Genomic DNA, 26,423 nt, shown 5'->3' with positions numbered 1-26,423 from the left:
AGAAGAGTTATTTGGTACTAAAGTTGATAGCAATGGACACCTGCTAATTGAGGAAGATATACAAGTACCACAGTGAATTCAGTGTAACAAGTACGTTATATGCATGGATTTGTGGCTTATACCACAGGTATTTCTATTTGGTTATACTGTACATGTTGTGCACACACATTTAAAAATCACAAACAATCCTTTTAGAAAGCTAGATGCTACTTTTCTTCATTTATTCACGTAAAGCTACAACCCGATTCGAGTAGATACTTGTTTCTTAAGACCTCATGGAAACACCTCTTCAGTGTAGCTATATGCTACACAGAAGAGGTGTGATGGAGATATCAATAGAAACTAAGTGTCAATCAAAAGCTTTTCTAGATTTTATACATAGTTTAGTTGTGCAGTGAGCTGGTGGTATTAGTCTACATGGTGATTGGATATGCCGATAAATTATGTCATTATGTGATGAAGAGCTTACCATATGAAACAAATGGTGACAATATAAGAGGATAGGAAATTGTAATAAAAAGTGCACCATTAGCTAAAAAAGTAGATATTAGTTTAAAAGATACATACTTCCTCTTCATATGTCTATAGCTAAATCACATGCCATCTGATTACCATCAACAAATGGATGTGGTTTACTATGCAAGGTCATTGTGGTATATCATGTGACTCTAAGGTGTTTACTGTGTTTTTGCTTATCAAGAAAGTCGATGATACTGTAGTTATACCGTGCAAAACAACAACAGCTGAGAGGTACGTATACACTAACTGTTATAGATAAAGTTTCATAGCTACATAGAGGTTATGCAAATGTTTCATAATATTAGCAACTAGCAAGTAGCTGAGCCCTCCTGCACTGATAACCCATGATCATGTCGTCATGTCACTGCTTTAGTTTAGGCTAGACCAAAGATTTGATATCCTTGCTCCTCAGGGACAGTACAGTGGAACCCCTCTTAACGGACACCACTGTACTGATTCCTTGATGGCGGACTGGACGGCCTCTTTAACGGACAATTAATAAAGTCCCAAATGCAACTTCCAATGCCTCTGTGTGTTAATGCCCCATCAATAGTGGACACCTCTCTCCGTAAACCGACAGTGAGGCGACGACAAGGTGCGTTGTTCAGTGGCGGATCTAGAAATTTTCAGAGGGGGTTTCAGATTCCACTTAACTTCAGCTTAGCTGTAGGTCAAAGACCAAAAAAAACCAGCTGTAGAAAGCCATAATTGTGATCTCAAAGGCTAAAGTATGAAGTTTTTCGCCAGTAGAGAGTCCTTCTATAACAGGCGGATCCAGGGGGAGGGGTATCTTTGGGGTCTCGAGACCCCCCCTTCAGGTAACCTCGAACAGGAAATCTAAGACAGAAAGTGCACGGAGGAAAGCAACAGATCGGGAAAGATCGATATACTCTAGTAACGTGTTTTTCAGGTTTCTTGCGAAAATCAAAGCATAAACGTGATCAAACACGTGATCTGTAATTCAAACATCTCGAACTTGCAAGGCATTAAAGTGAATATTCGTACCTTTTGCCGATCATTGTACACGTTCAAGTATTGCTAGTATGTTGCAAGTTATGTAAGCCTTGCTAGTTCGAAGCACGGACCACGTGTTTGATCACGTTAATGCTTTGATTTTCGCCAGAAACCTGAAAAATACGGTAGAGCAGTCCCTAACTGTTTGATATAGCATCACGTGATGATAGCTCACGTGATATGGATTGTTTAAAGTTCAACAAATGGTGGAAGATACACGCTTACTGTACGTAGAAGAGCTGGCAGCTGCAAGGGAACAATGGCATTTGTAATCACTGATATTGTTGTAAAGGTACGTCTGAATTGTATATAAAGAGTGTTTTACTGCCGGTACTTTTCTTTTGTGGTAATACACCTGACTCCGCCTTTGGTCAATATAGGCACGTGATATCACTCGGCTGTTCTTTGAGACCTCACCCAGAAGACACAGAATGCTGGTCCCCGCACTCGACAGTATGAATTACAAAGTGACACAGGAGTTAGCTACTTCAGTAGTTCTTCAACTTGTTCAGGAAGACCAACTTCACTCGCACTTGCACAAGGTTCACTTTTGGTGCCACTTCTGCGAGGAAATATGGTGCTATGAACAAGTGATCCATCATTCGTCATGACTAGGGCTCAAACGAATAGTGATTTTTACTATTCGAATATCCTTTAACCAAAACTACTGAATATTCGAATATTCTATTTTATGCATACCAATTAACTTTGTTGGTGACTCACTGGCATCATCCACTTACGTAAGAATATTTGAGTTGTTTTGTTGGAAATCATCTTGATCACACATGCATGTAAGTCAAATGTGACTAAAACACACACAGTTTAGATACATTACATAGGTAACATAAGTGACAGTAGTTAGAATTACATGTACTTAAATTAGTTAAAATATAATTATACAGTTATGCATTTGTACCATTAAAATTATAATTATATATTGTATTGTATTGTATTTATTACTGTGCAGAGCCTCCACCAGGGAATATAAGGCACAGGAAAATTACAATTTTGCACAACAGATTGAAATTTGTACCATTAAAATTTGACAGCCAGTTTGTGTGATGAATTTTTATCTAGTAGTATGCTAGAAGGACCTATACACATAATTAAAATGATTGAATGTACAAAACTGACAGTTACAGTTAGTATGAAGGTAAATATAGCTAAATAAACAAAAGCGTGTGTTGTGCCATTTAGTAGTGCAAGGTGGCCAATTCATACCAATATTTTTTTCTGAAATGCCCCTATAACTATATAGAATCATTGTTGTGGTGAATTTAAACTCTAGCAGCATAATTATTCTTGTTAGCTAATCTTGTCTCTATAATTATTGCCTCTGGGTATATAGCCATGTACTCATAATGTGGATTCATTTACGGTGTACCTCAACCAGTAAACTGATACTGTTTAGGTTTCTTTCCAATTGCACTTTTACCCTGATATTTAGTTCTTGGATTCCTCTTTCTTACTAAAGAGAACAGAATAGTAGAGTAACTGGAGACTGTTTGCATGACTGCTCTATTAGAGTATCTCGATCTTACATTCAAACAACCCTGCAATTTTTGGTAGAATGCGAGTTTACTATGCCTAACTCTATGCTTAGCCAGTGGTGTCAAAGTCAAATGTTGATAAAATACTAGTGAAATTTGCCTGGATTATACCACTACATAGCTAACCATGTATAGCTATAATGCACACAAAAAATCAATCCATAATCACGTGATCCATTTCTGATTGGAAACTAGATGGTTACAACATAAGAGTGAAACCTAAATTACTTTCTGCAGAAACTAAAAGTTGGAGTTATTGCAGCCACGCCTCCCATTTTAATCTCAGATGCGCTGGAAGAAATTTCATGCCACTTTGTTTGATGGAAGGACAGCTCAGATCCATATGAAACTTGCACTGTGCATGAAATGATAACTAAACTATATTGCTGTATAGTGAAGGTTTGTGACTTTCCTTTTGTTGATTGCTGGGTTGCTTCGAATCCAAAAATATGTGGATTCGAATCCAAAAATATATGGCTAAGAGTAGCTCCGTACTAAATCCACAGTAGCAAATTGATTTTTTCTACTGTGGGTTATGATCAGGTATAGACCTGGACTATATATGCCAAGTATGGGAAGAAACCCATGCTTCATCCGGAGAGCGTGCAATTTTTCATGATTTCCAGTACAAAACAATCGCAATTCCCGTTGTATGGAGAAAGATAAATAAGTTTTGTTGGTATGTAGAAAAAATACTTTGGTATGCCCTACAGGTTGAAATAGTAGGGAGTAATTTCTTGAGCATCGATTTTTTTCATTGCGGACCCTACCTAATACATGAACATAAAGTTTAGCTATGAATAGAGTAAGTCAGTCATCATTCTCGACAGTCAGTCGGGCCCGAGAAACATGAAACTAAGTTGAAGTGGCCTAACTGCCATCTTAAATTCATGTCTATATTAGTGCTAAAATGTAAATCACATGACTCACACATTTAGCATCATCAGATGATGTGGTTTACCATATTAAGTCATTGTGGCTATACATGAATATCATGTGACTCGAGTACAAAAACAGCAAGAAGAGTTGTTCACTGCACACATCTATATAACAAATCTGAGAAAGTCAGTAATAGCTGGTGTAGTTACTTGTGTTAAGAAGCAGCAGAGGTATGTACGTACTAAATGTTGTACAAGTTAAAGTTGAGGACTGCCGTGTGTGTGTACCGGCAGAAAATACCGCACGAGGAAGCGTATTGAGAGGCTACTAGCCATAGAGTATTTGCCTCTGCACACCCCTAGTGCTGTATTTTTCGCACACACCACTCGGCACACACAAGCATAGGTGGTGCTTTAAATGTTTATATATTCATTACCCTGGATATGAAACAGAGTACTTCGGTTTTGATACTCTGCGTTGTTAACGTGCTTACTTAGAATGTACTATAGTAATGCGCATGTAATGGGAAGGATGTAAAAGACTGGCTAAAAGAAGTATCTGAAGGTGAGCTAGTGTGCAGGACTACCGGAGGAGGGGGGGGGGGGGGAAACTGGGGAGTTTTTCCCTGGACCCCAGCCTGAAAGGGCCCCCAGGAGGTCCCACAAAGAGCCCCTTGAATACCTGTTTAAAAGATTGATATACTCTAATAGAGCAGTCACGTATTCTTCAGAGGAGCAGTGTAGCAGCTAATAAATAAGGAAATATGGTTGGTGAGGGGTAGCTATTGTCATTGTGAGCATGTAATAACCTTTTTTTTGTCTTCAACTTACAGCTTGGATGAATTTATGATTCAAAATGGAAACCTCCTTGCCCCTGGGGCCCCACTTAACTCTTTGCCTTGGGCCCCTTAATTTCTCTGGGAGGCCCTGCTAGTGTATACAATCATTAAGTTAAATAGGATCCGCAAAACGAAAAATCTTACAAATAGATTTCCCTACCATTGTGGGATGTTCATCGGAGCATACCATTACTAGATCCACCATGAAACTGGAAGCACGATTGTTGTTGTCTTCACAGAAATATCACATTTTATATCTCACAAGACGTATAATTTATTTTTTAAATTTCGTGCTCCACACAGCTGACCGGATGAAACCTGCTACTTAGCCAGATCTTATATAGAGCTATTGTACATAGTTAAAATGTACACACAGTAATAAGCAAATGATTTGTTTGATTCCCAGTACAGGGCTGCTTTCTTTCAAAAGTCACAAAATGAAGCATGATTTTTCAAATTCAAGCTGTCGTAGAGTAAACGGAGGGGGGTGGTGTCTGGACAGGGGGGCTATCCGGATACTATTTTTTAAATTCTGTGTATGATGTCAACAACATTAAAATATATTTCTCGGTCATTTGATTGTTTACAACATTCATCTTCAAGCTTTCTTTGGTACCATTTAAAAGTAATAAAGCGAGCTCCATTCAAGTGGCAGCTCGCTCCTTTCTACCCGGTGCACACAAATTTCACTCTCAAACTTTTAGCTGAAGTTCGTTCAAATTTCTAGCATGCCCAATTCAGAGTTAAGGAGCCACCATGTCTGATAAATAGTGGGAAACAGAATACTAGCACAGCTTCTCCTTGACAGGCCAAGTATTTTACATCATCATTATGGAAATGCCATGGCTTTATGCGCATGTACAAAGTTTGAATTACTATGGCTTACAATAAAGAGAATTTGCTTCGAGCTATAGAAGAGCACCAGGGCAGCACCGACAGCAGTGTTAGAGCTGTTGCTTTGAAATACAGAGTGGCTCCAAGCACTCTACATGATCATGTCAGTGGCAAGACCAGCAAGATATATTGGAAGAGGAGGTCCAACAGTGCTATCTAGGGATGTAGAGAGAGAAATAACCACAACATGCATCACATTGGGTGAGATGGGTTTTGGGCTGACCAAGAATTAATTGAAAATGCTTTACTTGAATTCATACGAGATCACGACATAGCCAACCCATTTACTGCTGGAGTTCCAGGGAGAGATTGGTGGGAGCGATTCTTTAAGCGATGGCCTGATCTAGCCAAGTGCAGACCACAGCACTTGAGCAAGAAGAGAGTAGATGCCTCTTTCCCAGATGTAATAAATGGGTGGTTCGACTTGGTAGAAGAGCAAGCTAAGAAAGTCTCCTTCAATTTTGATGATGCCACAACTGCACAACGTCTGTGTAACAGTGATGAAACTGGGCTATGCACTGCTGCCTCAGCAAAGCAAATAATTGTGAAGAAAGGGACCAAGCAAGTAAGTGATGTCTACAGTGGTTCTGATCGAGAATATATCACTGTTCATTGTGCTGGATCTGCAACAGGAGATCTGTTACCACCTTTTATTCTGTACAAAGATAAAAACCTTTATCAGAAGTGGATGGTGAATGGTCCCGCAGAAGCTTTATACGGCATCAGTGAATCCGGATTGATGGATTCTTCAAATTTCCTTTCCCGGTTTACAAATTTATTTTTACCAACAGTGTCTCACCTTACCAAGAGTGGACCTGTTATCCTCTTTGATGGGCACTATTCCCACATCATCCTGGAATTATCAGGGAAGCACAAGAACACAAAATGAATGTTCACCTTCTTTGCTTGCCACCCAACACCATGCATATCCTGCAACCATTAGATGTTGGGCTGTTTTCTCCGCTAAAGAGTATCTGGAGGAAAATCTTGAAACCGCACAGACTTCAAACACATGGTCAAAAAGCAACAAAGGAGACCTTCCCATCTCACATAGCCACCCTTTGGGAAAGCTTAAAGCCCGAGTATTACAAAGGAGGGTTTAAAGGAGCAGGGTTATTCCCGTTGTCTAGGGAACATATCATTAAAAGGCTTTCCACTATCATCTTCACAAGAAAAGTCAAGCGAGGGAAAGGACCTAAAGCATGTTACCTGCAGTAGTTGTGGCACTCAAATGCCAATAACTCCTATCGTGCAGACTTGAGTTACCCAGTACTTTCTTGATGTACTGCATATCCAAAAGGAGAAAGGATCACAGAATAAAATGAAGATATTCCTTGAAGGAGAAGCCATAATATCAGATGAATTTGTTGGAATCTTAGAAGATCAACAGGCAGCAAAGAAAGAGAAAGGAAAGAAGGCTAGCACTACTGATTGTGAAGGTTAGTGCATAACGATGCATACAGATAGTTATTAAAATTGCTATGTATATTTAAACAGTGGATGAAAATATTTGCCAATTCTGCAATGCATACTTTGATGATGATGAAGACGATGACCAACAGGCATGGATTGGATGTGACAAAAGGGGATGTGATAGGTGGTACCATTATTGGTGTGCAGGATTCCCTAAGATGCCGGCATCATCCAAGAGATTTGTTTGTAGTCACTGTAAAAGGAAGAAATAGTTACTTATTATAGCAGTAAAAGCAGAAACAATACATTCACTGGTTTTTATAACATTTCTAAATGCCAACCGCAATCATACTGAGCTTTGTGATCCAACGAGCCTGTACCTTTCACCATCCACAATGGTTAAACTGCAAACCAAATCACAAAATAAACATCAGAAATGAAATCAGGACATCGCAAAACTGGTGTAGGGACAGAAAACAACACAGCAAACATCAGTATCGAAGCATAACAATTCTTTCCAGAAACCCCCACATCATAAATAATACTTACACGCGCGAAGTTGAAAATTGATTTGGATCTGCGTAGATTCTAAGAGCGTTCAAGAAAAACCAAGTAGATACAAAGTAACCTTAGTTATCCCTCTATAATAAGATTTATTCAGTATTTGGAAAAAGCCCTACACTTTTTCAATACAGGCGATAAATCCTGTAGAGCCTAAAAGTTTGTCCGGATACCCCCTGTTTACTCTACCAGCCAAGACAAGTAAAGCTAAATATCCTTCACAGTATTCTGATAAGGTTGGGTATATAGTCTATCTATGCTGCTAGTCTGGAAAGGATCTGAGACTTCTCACCATCTGAGTGACGAGCGTCAAAATTTTTGTGCTTCATTCACAGGATTCTCTCAATCACACTGAAGTATCTTTCAGCACTTCTGATGCTGCATTGATCACCTAGTTTTGTTTAGAATGATGATAAAAGATGGACCAAAATGTTTGGCAGTAGTAGCAGTCATTGTTTCTGTGATTCCATGTGATGTAATATTCCAGCAGCTTGCTAGGAGCCCCACCTAGCTCAATTCAAAAATGAAATATTTTGTGCTTTTTTTCGGTTAATACTTTGCAATGTGATGGTGCTGTAAAGTGATCTAGTAAAGATTTGAAGCCACTGTGGAACAAGAGAGGTGAACTCAGTTTTGGAGGATTTAGCTGCCTCCAGTGGTCTAGAGCTTCGAACGACACATAGAGGGTATCGATGAAAGAATAACTGACAACCACTGATATCAACTGTCCAGGGACATCTTTTGCGATTGCTCTAGTCCGTAATTGATGGGTATTGTGTGGCTGCAGAAGGGTGGGTATTGTGGCTATTATTGTATTGATGGGTGTTATTGTACTGATGGGTATTGTGGCTGGAAATGGCTAGAAGACACAATATAATTCCCAAATGTTGCAGAAAATTTTGACGCTTGTCACCTAAATGGTGAGAAGTCTCAGATCCTTTCCAGACTTACAGCATAGACAGACTATGCAACTAAACTTATCACAATACTGTGAAGAATATTTGGCTTTTCTTGTCTTGGCTGGTAGGGAAAAGTCAAAAGTTCGTGTTTTGTTTTGTAATTTTTAAGAAAGCAGCCCTGTGCAGTGAATGTAACAAATCATTTGCTTACTGCTGTGTGTACTTTTTAATTAACCCTTTCACTGCTTCAACCGGATTTATCTGGTTTGACACTATAAAAGGCGGTTCAACTACAATTCTAATGTGCTACCACTTCTATCATGCGTTTTATAGTATGATGCGCTTAGGGTGAAATGTGAACGCCCATGCACAGAGGTCCCGTTTCTGGAATAACCGGATCCTTCGCGCACTATTGCAGGTTTGTTACATAATACTGCAAAATTTTTCTTGTTTGAAAAGATGAGTGTTATGCATCCTCGAGTTGATAGTCACGTTTTGAAGTCCACTGGAGTGTTATTGATAGGTTAAGACAGCCAAGGATCATCGTTGGTTGTTTTTCAGAAGTGTGGCGTGATTTGCTCGTGTGCGTATATGCATGTGTGATACAAGATTTGGGATAAATCTTAAAGAAACCAGCTGAAGAACCAATCACTTAGCAAGGAGACTGTTTAGAATAGTTGTATGGACTGTAATACTTACCTGTAGCAATTGTATTTGCAACTGACTACTTATTTAAGCCGTTTTTACCGTATTTTTCAGTTTTGTTGTCTTGTAAATTACTTAGCGGTTTTATTTATGTAAACAAAAACAACCTAGTTGAGGTCCTTAGTCTATAGTGATTACTTAGAGGTATGGTAACTAAGTACTATATAGTGTGCAGTTAAGTTTGTATAGCGCAATTTGTAGCAGACTGTATGGTCCACCGGAAAATCCAGCGGTGAAAGGGATAATTATATAATTATTAACTACAACAACTCTAGATAAGATCTGGCTAAGTAGCAAGTTTCATCTGGTCCTTTGTACTTAGCAGTGTCATCAATTAACAGCAGATCAATCGGATCGCCTGGTTGAGAGGCCTTGCCAGTGACTACTGGCACCCCAGCCTTCTGAATCACCAAAGAGGACACTTAACTCCCGTTAGGCTGCAAATACACAATTTAACTTAGGGTCCGCAAACCCAAAAATCAATGTTTACAAATTACTCCCACTATCAATGTGAGATGTTCATCGTTGTATACCATTGCTAGATCCACCATAAAACCGGATGCATGATTTTTGTCTTCACAGAAATATCGATTTTTGTATCTCACGAGATGCAAATTTTATTTTTTAAATTTCATTCTCCACATCACAGATGTGAATTACAGAATAATTGTATGTATGCACTACACAGACAGTTTGGCATGTCTTGTAGCTGAGTCTGACCAATCATGAATGCAGCTGCACAATATGACCCAGGTAGCAACATAAATTTGTAGCACATACCTGTAATACTACAGCATAAGTTATTAATATTACTGTACAAGATTTTATGATGTATTGATGTACTACAACTTCAATATTTTCAATGCTGCATGGTTTACAGCTAAATGAAACAATACAAGTCGGTATAGTGGCTAGGTATGATATAGATTTTGAAACTATCATCAGTAATTCTCCATACTGGTGGAGGCAGTGGAGACCACCATTTGTAAATGACCTGTACAGTATTATCGCCATTATTGTTTGACAAGATTGTGCTATACAACACAACTGTACTAGGATACTGCAAACACCCTTAATAACCAGGAAACTTGTCCATGGTTTCATTCGCACCAGCACACTCCCTTTTACCAGAAATATTTTTACAGCTTCAATATATTTTAGGTCACTTGATTTATTCAGGTTCTGCTACAAATTCCTCAACAATGTGTGTTGACTGTCTTTTTGTTAAATCATCTGCCTCGTGTGCTTCTACGGTGTTCCAAATATGCGGTTGATCTCGCTGTTTCATATATCATTGTAATCTGTCACTGGATATTAGTAAATAACTTTCCTTCCTGTGTTGGAATGCAGTACGGCAGTTGCTTTCCAATAAAATTCTATCTGTTTAACCAGCATACAGTACTTGTAGGTAATGTGTAGTACCAGTGAATAGGCCCTAAAAAGTGAATTCTGTGAGTCATTGAAACCATCACAAATTATGTGGCACTTCATTATATCACTCATGCAAAACTTTAATAACAGTAGACTACTTTGCAAAACAAAAGTACTGAAATAGTACCAGTAGTTTAGCTTGGCAGGTACACAAAAATTTCTTGTTGCTAATAGCAACTCTTGCAAACAACTAACTACAATCTGACATCCCAGCTTGAAATTGATAAACTAACCAGGTAATACAAATCTTATGTGAGTCTTTTACTGTAGAAAAGCGTTAAACAGTTTAAACAGAGACACTAACGTAATGAAATTGGTACACAAAAAATACGTTGTAGCCACTGCATGGCAGTTTCTTGCAAATTGCGTAGAACCGTCAAAACAAGGCCAAATTGACTGCTTCTTTTCAGCAACACAGTGTTTTTCTTACTTAAACTCACTTTTAACCAAGCAAACAACGAAGTAGAGTTAACAGTTTCACCTTATCACTGAACTAGAATGTGGAACGCATAGAAATAATTAACAACACGGATTGGAGTTTTGGAATGTACGGTTGCTATTGGAGTGTGCCGCTATGTTTCATACAGTATCTTGGATAACAAATACATAATCTATGGTTACATTGTACTTCGGTCTGGTTGTCTGGCTCGGAGCAATTTTCTCTGGCTAGCTAGTCCTCAAACCGCTGCCATTTTTTCAATTAGCTACTTATCCACATTGACCAGGGCATTGGCATCATAACTGAAAAAATGGTCATATTAGTGTGGAGACTTCACGTTTTTGTTCGTAGTAACTAAATTTTTAAATCAACTTTATAATATGAAATTTACACAGACAGTTACAAAACTAAGGAAGTCAGTCCAGTTTCTGCTTGAACCGACCCAACTGAGCTTGTCAAGACTGGTCGACAAAAACTTCCAGCAGAAGAGTGAGAACCTCTTACACATCTGATGGCAGAACGTAACAAACAGGCAGCAACAAAGCCACCCCAATACAGTGGCATATGTGTTGGACCACTTCTCACATAGCAAGGATGCCAAAAATTTGTAGAATGCCAAGTGTTTGTAGAATGCACAAGATTCATCGGCCATCCCTCCTGTGGCAGAAAAAACTAAAGGTGTGAATGTGGCATGGTCTATCTCTACTTCATAGGTTTGTTTCTTGATGTTTTTATGTTGCCTGTATATTCCCTTAGGAGTTGCAGAACGATTACTGGGGGCATAGGGGTTGAAAACCTTGACATCAAGAAATGTTCTCTCACAGCTGCCTCCTTAGAAGCCATTAACAGAAATGTCTAACCATGCACCATCTTCCAGATTAGATGGAGCTAGAGGAAATTGCTCTCCATGGTAGAGCAGCATAGCACCAAAAAATGGGCATTTCGTGCACTCTGTGATACAATTATGAAACTTTCCACACAAACTGTGCTCCTTGTGACATATGTTATAGAGCCATCAGAAATTTGACCTTTGGTGACCTTTAGAGCCATTTTTCACTGAAAATTAATCATTTTTGTCATTACCTCCCTGAGGCATTATTTTACACTGTTAAAACATGGTATCAAATTAAAGGTGTTGATCTAAGAACTATATTAACTTTTGTTTGAAGTTTGTGTCTCATTCCACTACAAAGTTATGTAAGGCATAAAATTCTTTGCCGTTGGGGTGTAAATTACTAATAGGCAAATAATTTGTAGAATTATAATGGGCAAATAATTTGTGACCCGGTCTGCGAAAAGGGCTCTTATAGCCTTTCCAATTATCCATGTTTGGCTAATCATAACTCCTAATCTACTAAAGCTATCACCATGTAATTACACCCACAGCTACTGCCAGGTTAGGGTTGTTGAGTGACCAAATTGTAGGCTTGTACCATATTCACCAGTCAAGTTATGGGTTACCATATATATGCAATTGGAAAGGCTATAAGAGCCCTTTTCGCAGACCGGGTCACATTTGAAGAATTTCATGGTTAGTAAAATGATCATAACTTTGGAATGCAATCACCTATCAACTTCAAATAAAAGCCGAGTAGTTCGTTTTAGCAGCACCTTTAATTTGAAACTATGCAAAATGATACCTCAGGGAGATAAATACATAAACGATGAATTCTCAATACAAAAATGGCTGTAAAGGTCACCAAAGGTCAAATATGTGATGGCTCTATATCTAAAAATTATGTCACAAGGAGTACAACTTATATGGAAAGTTTCATAATTGTATCAAAAATTGCACAACTATCGGACTGTGGCGTTCTACTACCAGTAATAGGCTGGAGGTGAGGTTCCACTTGTACCTCATGGCCCACCTCAGTCAGAAGATTAGCGGTGAGGTCATGAATCTCATTGTGTCTTATTGAAGGAAAGCCTCCTTTAGGACAGGAAAAAGAGTGTTTTATAGTACTACACTTGGTACCACAGGAGCAATGCTGGGGGACCCTGGCAGGATCCCACCCATATCTAAGTGTGATAGCATCATGAAAACTGGTCTTATGTAAGGTAAAACCATGCTCCTGCCAAGGAAGAACTGTGAGCCAGCTAGATGCTCTCTTCTCAGAAGTCAACTCAACAGATCTCTTCAAACCAGAGGGTGCCAGGTCAAGTAGATCAGACCATGTAGATACAGCTCAAGAAGACTTTAAACACTTGATCTTTGACTTAATTGAGATCTGAGCATTCCTACCACCATCAACATAGGTAGAAGCTTGAGAAAGTATCAATGATTGTAGGAGCCGAGTTATTTCATCAGAAGCAGGGAACTCAGTAGATGACAAAAAGATGGGATTAGAAATTCCCACAATTCTCTAGAGGCTGACAAAGATGACTAACATTTGGAACAGTTCTGGTAATAAATAACCACTTACTAATGAGACCACGAGAAAAGCAGTAAAGACAGCATGAGGCTGTGCATTTGCAAACAAAGCTAAGACTTCTAGCTCATCCACCCAATAGGAAACTTTACCAGAGACATAATTAGCAGCATAAGATTGAGACCCAATAGCAGCTCCTAGATAAGGCTTACCATCAGCTATAATATTAACAAAAATTAGCCTTGTTTGCAGCTTTCACAACATGGAAACATTGGATAATGAAGGTAAGAGGCTACTTAGTGTGATGTCAGGGGTGATACAAAATAATTCCACCAAGCGAAACCAGACCTAATTTTGTAATGAGTATAGAGGTAGTGGATTCTTGACAATGCTTGAGCCACAACTGGATTAAAGCCATGACGGTTCGCGTACACACACCACACTTGTATTATCACGTGACATTAATAATAAATACCCACAATCAAATTCAATATAAGTCTACCTATATACACAATGTTACTAAAGTTCACAATCAATCCATGACATCCTCCGGTCCGGGGCTGCACAAATCATTGCTGCCCACTGCTTGAGTCTGTTCTGAGCCCTGATAGTGGCATGCCTTGTGGGTCTCTCTGCTGGACAATCACTCAAGTTGCTCACATTGTCATCAATTGCATCGGTATCAAGTGGGTGATGGGCCTATTCATCCTTCAACTTGCAGTACGGACGTCTGCTGCTCTGACATGACCATCTAAACCAACTATCAGTTTTTCTACAACAGCAAGTTTCCACTCCATTCTTGTTGCATCATCATGAATGACTACAACCTCACCAGCCTTAATTTCTTGTCTGTTATTTCCACTAGATTGATGGTATTCATGAAGAGAAGTCAAGTACTCCTTCTTCCATCTAGACTGAAGCAACTGACTCTGTCTCTTTGCAAATTCCTTAACTTGAGGTACTCCATATGTAAGGTAAACTATGCCTTCTACTGTCTGATGAGGTAGTGAGGTGATACGTCATCCACAAATGAGGTGAGAAGGTGTAAGAGACTCCGCATCAATTATATCAGCTGAAACATACATGAGGGGCCTGTCATTGAGTACTGCCTCTATTTCTACAAGAGGGAAAGTAACAAGTTCCTTTCCTAATACTTTCTTGAGTGTTGTCTTTGTGAGGCCAATCAAGTGCTCCCAAAACCCCTATACCAGGGGCTCCCTTTGGAATGAATTTCCAGTGTACTCCTAATGTACACAATGAATCACTCATCTGCTAAGGATCACCGGGCCACAAACCTTCAGAAAGCCTGTAAGGAGGTCTGAACAGATAAATCATATACTATTTCTAGATGTATTCCTCTCGTTACTCCACATGTGAACAAACACATATACACTTTAGTAATTTCACTCACTTTCTTTACATGAAGGGCTCCCGTGAAGTCAACTCCCATGATCTCAAAGGGTCTTGCATCCTTCACTCTTATACTAGGCAGAGGTGGTAATTCAGGTTTAGGATAGGGCCCTCTGGCTACTCGTTTGCAAGGTACACACTTACATAGCAAAGCTTTTGCTACCTGCCTGGTAGAAGGAATCCAGCATATCTGTCTAATAGCTGTCACTGTGGCATTAACTCTAGAGTGTATATAGGTATTGTGTACACGATTATACTATCAAGGATGTAATAGGGTGCTTCTTTGGAAGAAGGTATGGAAACTTAGCTTCATCATCAATAAGTGCCTTGTGAATCCTCCCACCACAGCAAATGAGATGTCAGCTGTTTAAAAAAAGCTTCAACTGACGAATCAAGGGGAGGTGCTGCTTTGCTGCATTGCTTGACTTAAGTGCCAGAAACTCTTTCAGGAAGCGTAACTGTTGTACATGTTGAATCTGCCTCAGCAACTTCACTGGAAGTGAGTAGCTGAGATGTTTTAAGGTTTGGTGCCTTCTGCTTGCAGTTATAAATGAGTCAAAGCACATAAGCTGTTACTCGAAGCAACTTTGACCAATTACTGTAGCAAAAACCTGACTAATGTTTGCCAGGGACAGTGAATTATCCTCAGTGGGCAAGTCTTCTGAACTTTCTTCAGCTGTATGGAGGTGTAGTACTTCTCCATAGTCCCACTTAGGCATTGTGCCTTGTTAGTTATCCAGGAGGACCTTGTCTCCACAGATCAGAACTGTTCAATGAATGAAATGAGATGCCTCAAGTGATTAAATCTGCTGGATTGCTTTGAGTAGGGCAGTATTGCCAGGTAGGATCAGGAAAAGGCTTATGTACCTCCCGCACATGATTAAAAACAAACATCGGTAGCTTTTTATCACTGAATATCCAGTGTAAACAGGTTGGCTGTCTGACCACATGAAGATTTGTTGAAACTGGAGATGGCTTAAAGAAGATATTACAAACCTACCCAACCGTACACCAACAAGGGCTGCCATCAATTCCAGTCTTGGAAGAGTAAGGTTCTTGAGTGGTGCAACTCGAACCTTGGCCATGACAAATGAAGAGCTGGTGCTTGTACAGATAAAAACCACTGCTCAGTAGGCCTTAAGACTGGCATCGACAAAAGTATGGAATACTAACCGGTCATTAGTATCAAGCTTCAAGTACTACCTTGGTACATAAAGACTTGAAGTCTGCTTCTAACCTACAGTGACACGTTTCCATTCAGTGGTTAATTCAGTGGTTAATTCAGTGGTCAATGGTTCATCTCACTTCAACTTACTTTGCCACAGCTGTTGCATAAACAATTCCACCAATATGGTAACTGGAGTTAGCATACCCAGAGGGTCAAATACTCTTGATAAAACTTGTAAAACTCCTTTCTTGGTTGGCTGTACTACATCAAGAAATGAAAATGCTCTGTCTGCAAGTCTTAAAGTGTCTTGTGATGTATCCCACATCAAGCCAAGAACATTCACTGTCACTGCTGTATCTGCAATGCCATCTTGTTGAGCTCTAGTTATGACTTCTGGATTATTAGAAGCCCAACTTCTTAAATTGAAATGAGCTTTTGACACGGCAATCCAGAAAGCTCATGTGAGATTTATAGGTTTTGTGTCATCTTGTTTGATTGTGTGAGCTCACCTTTCATGCTGCACGCAGCATTGCATTGTCACCTCAACAATGAGCACTCTACCAGTTCTAGTAACATACTAGCCAACTTACATATGGACAATGTTGTATCCAGATATTCCAGTGTACCAGATGTTCCAGCGTACCACAATGCAAAATGTTCCAGCCTTCTCTATGTCTGTTACCAGGGTTCAAGCAGAGGTGGTTGCTTACTTGGTACAAATGCTGGGGTAGGGTTGGTGTAGTCATTGCATTGAGAACACACTTGATTTGACTTATCTTGTCACTAATGGCTTCCTGTATTGCCGCATTCTCCATAATCTCAGCCTCTAGATCATCTTCACCTTAAATAGTGGCCATAATCTCCTTGTCCATATCTCACAATAACACTCCACGTTCGTTGAATTGTTTGACTGAACTAGCAAGAGTAGCAATTTGTTTCTTACTGAGTCTCTCTTCTGAGTCGATAATGGAGCCCACTTTGTTAAAGAGGCTCATTAAACGGGGATCTGTACCCCTTCCATAAGGTCTTCTTGTGTTGTAGCTCTTAAATTGTGGCGGTGCTTACTCTAGGAAGACAAAACACAAAAACAACTGGTCATCAACGATGATTCGCTTGTACCATTATAAATTCTACATGCCACGGTACTACAGCTTCTAGGTGACTGGTTAGAATAATCAAGGAGTGATGATAAGGCTAACGAAAGGGTCACAGCACCAATGTAATGAGTATAGTGATAGCGGATTCTCGATGATGCTTGGCCAAAACCAGATTAAAGTTATGATGGTTCACATATACACACCACACTTGGATTATCATGTGACATTAATAATAAAGACCCACAATCAAACGCAATATAAGTCTACCAATATACACAATGTTACTAAAGTTCACGTTCACAATCAATCCATGGCAGTTTTGATATGTATATAAAACTGTTCGCATTTGTCTTGCAAGTAAGTATGTATGCCTTATCTTGCCCCTTGTTGCTGTATGTTAATGTTATCATAGTGAAACACCACCTCTCCCGATACAACCCTGTCTAGCATATTGATGATGTAATATTATGTTATGTAATCAGTGTGTATCAATTAGAATAATAAAGATACCACATGATGACAGAATTGTGTTCAGAATGAACATTTTTAAACTGCTGATCCTCTTTCGTTTACCGAAAATGCCAAGAACTGGCACGACTTTAAAGAACAGTTTCTCAGTGGAACAGAATTGACAGAAAAGTCTGAAATGGTAAAAATCGGCATAATAGTATCTAGTGGTGTGCAATACACAAAAAGTGTATCACGATATTATAATGCATGTTATCACGATACGATATATATAATATTATCACGATGTTTATTGTATATAAAACCATGTAATATTTCTCCATGTAGGTACTACTTCAATCAACCAGACATGAAATACACTAATTACAGTACTAGTATTATTGTAAGTGCATGTCTTCAATTATCTTGATTTTCGAACAAGAACACAAGCTTATCCACATTACTAGACAGTAATCTATTTCGCTTTTCAGTAATGATGTTCCGAAAACCTGGTCCATTAACTAAACTCCTGGGAGACATTTTCACCCAAGAAAAATCATGTAACGATCCCACTGATCATGCCAGGAATGAACTGGTACAATACGAAGCAGAAGTTCTTGATCTTGATAGCAATCCTCTAAAATGGTGGAAAGAAAGACGAAAACTCTTCCCTATATCGCCTGACCTTTCCAGTAAACATTTTTCACTTCCTGCTAGGCCTGCGCTGATTATGCCAGCATAATTTGGGGCATAATAGGTAGCCAAAAGCATTGGCATAATAGGCACAATTTTTTTGAATTGGTTATCAGATAGGCTGAAACTCTGCTTATTTTGTATGATTCAGAACGAGATAGTGTGCAAACATGGTAAAAATCAGATTTACAGCTACATTGTGAAGAAAAGATTAGTTAAAAATCAATATACTCTAATAGAACAGTCACCGCATATTGAAATATCCTAATAGAACAATCACGGATGTGTTAAATACTCTAATAGAGCAGTCAAGGCACAATTTATGTGAGAATATTTGGAGCATAATGGGACACAACTGGGCATAATTGGAGCATAATAGGGGAAAATTTGGAGCAATGCTCAAAAGCATAATAGGCAATTTTAAAAGCATAATAGGCTCAGGCCTACTTCCTGCCACCAGTGTGCTATCGGAAAGAATTTTTAGTTGTGCTGTCTTCTTTGTAGGTGGGCCTTCACTGCCACTTGGCTCAGTTTCTAATGACGATGTAGCTGATGTTAATTCAGTACTCTCTTCAGCTTCGCTCACATGGTTCATGACCATCGATTCAACATCTTGCAGTATCTTGGTTTTTTCAGCTGCATTTAAAAAAGGCAAGGATTTGTACCGAGGGTCAAGGTAAGTAACAACATTTAGTAATTCTTTGATACTGACATCGTCATAACGTGTACTCAAATCAGAACTCACAGCTTCCTGGATCCTCTTGGTTGTGGATGAATCAGCATCACATACTTGGAGAGTTACCATAAGCAGCTTAAACAATAGTGGCTTCACTGTGCTAATAGTAGAATATTTTTCGCCTGACATTGCTTCGGTAGCTTTTTGAAATGGTTTATGAACACTAATAAGCCCATCAATAGTAACCCATTCTTCACCATCTGGAATAAGATGTGTATTCCGGCCTTCCATTAAAACTGCTGCTATTGCAGCTTGCTGCTCCTGAATCCTCTCTAACATATGTAGAGTACTTCCCCACCTTGTAATACAGTCTTGGATTAGTTCATGTTCCGGTAGCTTGAGAAGCTTCTGTTTTTCACGAAGTTTGTATATCTCCTTGGTTGATTTGTTAAAATGTGCTATGCATTTTTTGCAACGTGCAATTACTTTTTTGACAGCTGGTAAATCTAATGCCTTTCTGATAGAAAGTTGAAGGGTATGCCCATACAAGGCATGTGAGTCAAGTTAAGATGATCAACAATAGCATTCACAACATTGCTAACGTTGTCAGTTGTGGCCCCAAACACTTTACCATCAATCTTCCACTCCTTTTCAAAACCCTGTAGCAGGGTTGCAATTGTTTGTGCAGTATGATCTGTTAATATTTCCTTCATTTGTAAACATCTTGTCTTCAACTAAAATCAGGAGTAACATAATGAGCAGTAAGGTTAATGTAAGAACGGTGTTGATGTTGACTAGTCCAAAGATCTGTCGTTAATGCACAATATTTTGATTCAATAACTCATTTTTTATTTTACATTTCATAGTATCATACTTGCTTGGGATCACTTGTTGAGAAAAGATCTTTCTAGAAGGTAAGCTAAATTCTGGATCTGCTGTTGCCATTAGCTTCCGAAAGCTAGGGTCATCAGCAACACTAATAGGCTATAAGCCAAAACAAATAAACCCCCCTACTGCATTCACAAGTTTGTGATGTCTTTTGCTACTCTTTGGATATGGCTTTACCTTGTTAAGAGAACCTTGTAATGTCAATTGCTTTTTGGCTTTACCTGTATCTGCTGTGTCTTTCTCTTTTCCAGCGCTGTCTTCTATGTCTTTTACGTGGTCTGGGTGGAATTTTTTAATATGATACTCTAAATTTGTTGTATTTCCATAGTACGGGAGACTTGTTGAGCACAATCGACAAAATACTTTCTTTTTATCAAGTATCATTCCATCACTATCTGTGCGGAATCCAAAAAACTGCCAACTTCTACTCTTCGCCCTTGGGTGAGTCAACAAGTTCCGCTGTTCCCCACTTACACTGGACTCAGCTTCCATTTCTTCAATAATAACGTCCTCAGACAAATCATCTTTCTTCTGTTACAATTGTTACGTATACCTTACTGGTAAACAATACTACAAGGTGTACCAGCATTGAATACCTCGTTGAATACCTATTGCTCATGCATGCTAGATATGACGTCATTGAATTCTGTAACCCACATTTCTTCGTAACCGCATGACAACTACAGTATGAGAGAAGATGAGCTCGAGCACCCCTGCAAGTGCTAACGAAGAATTATATACGTGGCCCGCGACAGCAAGTCGATATGCAGTCATGCATTGTTATATTGTATCGTGCAATTTTATATCATGATATATCGCACACCACTAATGGTATCATATGCTGGCAGAGAAGCAAGAGAAGTGTTTAAAACTCTCCCATGGGCCGCTGATGGTGACAATAAGAAATTCAATAAAGTTCTCGAGGCATCCGACAAATGTACCCTATTTTGGAAAACCATACATTTTGGCACATTGGTCAAATTTCTGTTTTATTGCTAAAATGATGCACCGAGTGGTTATCTACCTTGTGTGAAAATTTTGCAATGATACACTGAAGCATTCCAAAGATATGGCTAATTTACTGTCTAATACATAAAAAACTAACTTTCCAATATCAGTGTATAGTACTGTACTATAGTCGGTACGCGTTCACCTGAATCCCTGCCAAATATAGTAATATCAAAGAGGTGGACATGTGTTCACTCTGAATGGTTTTGTACAGGAACATGCATGTTTTCATGTTGTAAACATGTTTGCGCAACTGAATCGTCCATACTAAATGTATGGGATATTTTTGAAGCCTCATAACTCACTTGTTCTTACCAGTATCAAAGCGCTTTTTTGATTACCAGTTCCGGTGTTTAGAGGTCTTCACAGCACTACTAAATGTTTGGGCAGCTGGCCCATGTAACAAGAGTTATTAACAAGAAACGAGGGCTCAGGTGAACGCAAACCTATAATGTTAATTTTAAAATGAAGTAGGGATCTATGCAATAAAAAGTAGTGAAACAAGAGATGGTATTACAGCATAGCTCGATGGGGAAGCCCCAATTTTGGCATTGAGCGAAATTATAGCTATTGTGCCAAAGTAGGGACTTCCCCATTGAGCTACGCTGTAATACCATCTCTTGTTTCACTATTTTTTATTGCATAAATCCCTACTTCATTTTAAATTAACAATTTTTAGTTTTTGTTGTAGCTAGCACAGCTAGTTACAGTATAACTTGTGAACTAACTACAGTATTAAGTTCCTGTACAACTTATTAAAGTACATACTGTGGAAGCACATAGGCCTGCAGTAACATGCATAGCTTACCTTGTAGTAGCAGTAGTGCCGCTAAGTTCTATGACCTGTCTCAGTATGATGGTCCACGTTCTATACACCTGGGCCGGAAGTTGTTCGAACGGATAGACCCTTTCAGTTGTCAGGAGCTTAATCTCGACTAACAGGATGAAAGTAGTACAATTTCCACTCGAGTATTATCTGATCACTTGCTGATCTCGCTGTCTGGCATTGAGTGGCTGAGTCAGTGTGTTCAGAGGAACAAGCTGTCAAGTATCAGTCCGTCTGTTAAGTAACATAACAAATCTCTTCGTCAATTGCAGTCTAGGCGTTGGCAAAAGTTGAAGTGACAACTCAGCAGCCTTAATGTTTCACACGTGCAACACTTGAAATTATAAGCACTCTGCTCTCTCAGCTGCATAAGTGCTTTCTGAAATAATTTTGTGGAGCCTTCAGAGAAGTATTGATACAGAAAATTAATGCCTCAGTATGGTTTTGGTGCTTGAAGAAGAAGACAACCAACCCGATTGAAGATAAAAGGAAAGACAAGGTTCACAGGGCATACACTTGTCGGAACCCCAAAAGGCACATCCAACCACTGAGTTTGTTGTTGTGGCGTAAAATGGTGACCGTGCGCTGCTTCGTTTGGGCTCTAGGCTTGTGACTGTGGTCAGTGAGTGAGACAGTGAGTGAGACGAAATTTCAAGTTTTGGACACTTTAAAAATTCTATATCCGGTCACTGGTAAGTTTTCTTGCTTTTAATGCTGTATTTCGTGTTAGATGGACTAATATTATTCTGTAAAGGCGATTTTTTGTGGCGTAAGATGTCTCTAAGATGATTTTTGAAGGCAGGATTTTGGGTGGCGAACGTCCTATTCAAGGATCCCTACTTAAACAGTACTACTGTACTGTTTGATAGTGATCAGGTGGGACAAATGATGACAAATCACTTTGTTGACATAGATTTCTATTCCTACAATGTGAAGTCTGACATACGGAGGAGGCGCTCCTTTAATGAATCATCAACCAAATAAACTTCTCTTGTCAGCTCTGCCTTGACAGCTGGAGGCCATCCTTCCTTGTTATACTCACAATAACCAACCTTGAGCTTTAATCATGTCAGGTACACATCGATTGCTTCGTCATCGTCTTGTTGCAGGATCCAAAACCCATATCTTTCATAAAGAATGTTCTTTTGCGGTAAACACAATTTGTGACCATGTTTTGGAAAACCATACATTTGGGCACAAGCAAAGTTTGTGAGAAAACTCAATTGAAAATTTCAGAGAGTTTTTTAAAATATTATTTTTTTACACATTCTGATGAAGCAACTATTAAGCCTTCTTGCTGTGAAGTTTCACACCCATAGCTTCTTTTATCAATGAGATATACTCAATTATATCAGACTATGTAGCAATCTCACATTGCGTGGGACAACAATTAACTTACAAATTGAGTGATTTGTTCATTTATAAAACCAAACATTTTTTTCTCTTTAGTCCATAATATATATGATTTAATTGAAGAAAAACACTATAAGTTCACATGATTAAACTATCTAGGATCCATTTTTATCTAAAAAGTTTTACCTAACTAATACTGCTTCATCGTTGTCAGGGAAAGTTGAGGCTGGTTTTTGGGTGATGTTATTTTGTGGGCCATGCCTACTCCTTTGTGGTCCCTACTATACAGTACTATTGTATTGTATGATATGGCAATCATGTTACTACTGGGGTGTTTCCTGTGTATGATGTGAACTAATTAGAAATTTTGTTTTGACATTTGGTAGTTACACAAGTGTGCAGTGTTTAACAACATCCATGTACTTTATGTATAGGCAATTATATTGCAATACTGCAGTGACTGGCAATGGACCAGATGAATGAAGGAGTACAAAATGTAAGAATTGATCAAGAAGTTGCAGATCCTATAAATTGGAAAATGTTGCAAGGCTATATCCAAGCTTTACCAGATGATGTCGAATTTATTTCTTCTTTGGGGATAGTTATAATTCGAAATCGTTTTGTATCATTCCTTAAACTTCACAATCTGATAGTTGATGCAATAAAATGTGATTCAACTAATGTGGCTGCTAATCAATTTGTAAATGACATAATGCAACAAAACATTCCATTATTAGACATACCCAGAGACGAGCTGCAGGCAGAAATTCTTCACCTTTCAGATCATCTGTCATTTAAGAAAAATGAACTGGATGTTACAGTCGTAATTTCAAGGGAACTACGGAATCTTCTTCACCAAGCAGTTGCCAATGAAAGATACGAATTGCAAGGTGGTGGAAATATTAAAATATTTATCAACTACAATGAAAGAGGTCAACAACAAAATAGAATAAACCAACTCGGCACTAATGTTAAAATTGCCACATCAGATCACAAAGTCACTGATATTCAAGCACTGTTGGCTTTAGTGGTAATTATAAAATGTTATCCAGTCAAGTGGCAAGAAGAGTTTTTCTGGGATGCCTGGCTTGCTGTTACCATCCAGTTGGGTCTATTAAAAAGAGATAATGAGGTGTTTCCTTGTCAATGGTTAAAAGAAGTGTTCTATGCAGAAAGGTTAATTAAGGATCCTTCAGAACTTGTAAGCGTAATAATGGGACAAAATCCAGTCAGCCAAGCGCATGAAAAGAAGTTGTGGAGATTGCGTGGAGCCACTGGTGTTGCTTTTCATCGTATTGGAAATGGCAATGCATCTATTAGAGGAATGACAGAAAAGTACAAAGTAGATTGCACATGGAATATGCCTGTAGACTATTGTATAGGTGGTACACTTCTAGTAAATATGATACGCTGCATTCAAATAAATGATGAAACAATGAGAAAAAATTCTTGCTATGATGCTTGGGTTATCTACACAGTAAAAATAGCAAAGTATATTGCAGAATACCCTGTTAGTAGATATTTATTAATAGCAAGTAAAGATGATAGTGAGTTGGTGAAATACATAAAGGCAGTCAATGAAAACTGTTACCAAGTAAGACATCCTTCTTCAGCAAAAGTTGATGTAAAGGACAAAGAAGAGTTTAAGAAGTTTTGGGACGAATTCTATTAATAAATAATACACTCATTTGGGCATAATATTATTAGTGTAAATATACATATTATTATGTATGCTTACTGGACAAATATCCGTCTACCCCACACTTGCAGAGGTGTAGAACAGCCCAACTGGTCTGTTCACTTGTTCAACATAAAAACAGAAATGTGATATGTCGTACTATATGATATGTTTCATATCGTACCGCTAGGACAGGTCAGATTAGAGGTCCTTCTGTGTGACATGTAGAATAATTATGTCCTTTTTCATAGTACTACATATGTAAAAACTACTGTAATAAGCCATACTGCATATATGTCACCTATGTATCACAATGCAGGACAGGTATAGGATATGTCAGACTAACACATAACATGTGTAGCTCATATATACATAACTATAGTATATTAAAAATTAGGGATCCAAGCGATAATAAGTAGTGAAACAAGAAATGAATGGGTATACAGCATAGCTCAGTGGAAAAATCCTTACATTGGCATGTAGTAATCATTTTGTTTACTGCCAAAGTAGGGATTTCCCTTTGAACTATGCTGTGATACCATCATTCATCTCTTGTTTCACTACTTTTAATTGCTTGGATCCCTACTTCATTTTAAATTAATTATTAACACCTCAATATGGTTTGATTGCAACAACTTAAATGACCATTTGATGTAGCATTTCTTATAATTATTCTTTTTAAAAATGAAGTAGGGATCTATGCAACAACAAGTAGTGAAACAAGAGATGAATGATGGTATTACAGCATAGCTCAGTGGGAAAGTCCCTACTTCGGCACATTAGCTATAGTTTGCTCAATGCAAAGTAGGGACTTTCCCACTGAGCTATGCTGCAATACCATCATTCATCTCTTGATTCACCACTTTTTGTTGCATAGATCCCTACTTCATTAAGTTACACTTTACAATACTAGTTTGTTTAGTTTGTGTTGCAGTATATACAGCTGTAACTTGTAACTGTTCTATTAGAATATCATACATGACTGTTGTATTAGAGTACATCTCGAGTCAGCCAAGAGATGTGCAGCTAGCTAGACCAATAAGGGGTGAGATCATTTTGTTTACTGTTAAGTGAACAACTATAGATTGTTAAGAGGTGTGGTCTTCGTACTCTATCACTAGTAGTCCACCTAGATCTATTTTTGTTAACTGTGTTACATAAATATTTTTGTAGTTTGTGTTGTGTGTCGTGTAAATATTGTATTATTTGTTTGGGGGTGTTCTTATAGGCCCTTTAGCCTGTTACTTTCTCCTGTAAATTTTCACAAACTATAGCCAATAAAAATCAAATCAATCAGTCTGTAATTGATGGGCGGGTCACGAACCTATCGTGAATGGGATCCCAATCACAAACTCGCACATACAGTGTATCTAGTCTTATATATATAGTAGTGCCAGAACTGAAGCGCTTCTGAAATTTATCTCTTGGAAACAATTCCATGGTGTTTATATAATCTAATCCAAAACAGCCAAGCTGTAAAAAAAGTGTGCGGCCCTCAGAAAGGCTATGGTGAAAAAAGATGTGAAATCCAAGGTGGCGGCCAAGAAATGGCTGTGATGGTAGGTTAATGGTAAAAATTTTAATAATGACAATTCAGGTAAATTTTGTGAAGCGGCATAAAAATTCACCTGAATTGTCATTATTAAAATTTTTACCATTAACCTACCA

General features: G+C 38.5%; 1 protein-coding gene across 1 annotated transcript; it reads left to right on the top strand.

Annotated features, from left to right (window-relative positions):
- Positions 1–660: 660 nt before the first annotated feature.
- On the top strand, positions 661–24,841 carry LOC136247522 (uncharacterized). The gene is made up of 2 exons (XM_066039266.1): positions 661–750; positions 23,512–24,841. Exon 2 carries the CDS (start codon positions 23,544–23,546, stop codon positions 24,747–24,749), a length of 1,206 nt encoding a protein of 401 aa, XP_065895338.1. The 5' UTR covers positions 661–750; positions 23,512–23,543; the 3' UTR covers positions 24,750–24,841.
- Positions 24,842–26,423: the final 1,582 nt, after the last annotated feature.

The sequence above is a fragment of the Dysidea avara genome, chromosome 2 (genome assembly GCF_963678975.1).
Source record: "Dysidea avara chromosome 2, odDysAvar1.4, whole genome shotgun sequence".
Lineage (NCBI taxonomy): Eukaryota > Metazoa > Porifera > Demospongiae > Dictyoceratida > Dysideidae > Dysidea > Dysidea avara.
This window is presented reverse-complemented; position numbering and strand designations above follow the sequence as displayed.

Excerpts from the sequence above, each read along its gene's own strand:
- LOC136247522 (XM_066039266.1), top strand. The coding sequence starts at position 23,544 with ATGGACCAGATGAATGAAGGAGTACAAAATGTAAGAATTGATCAAGAA.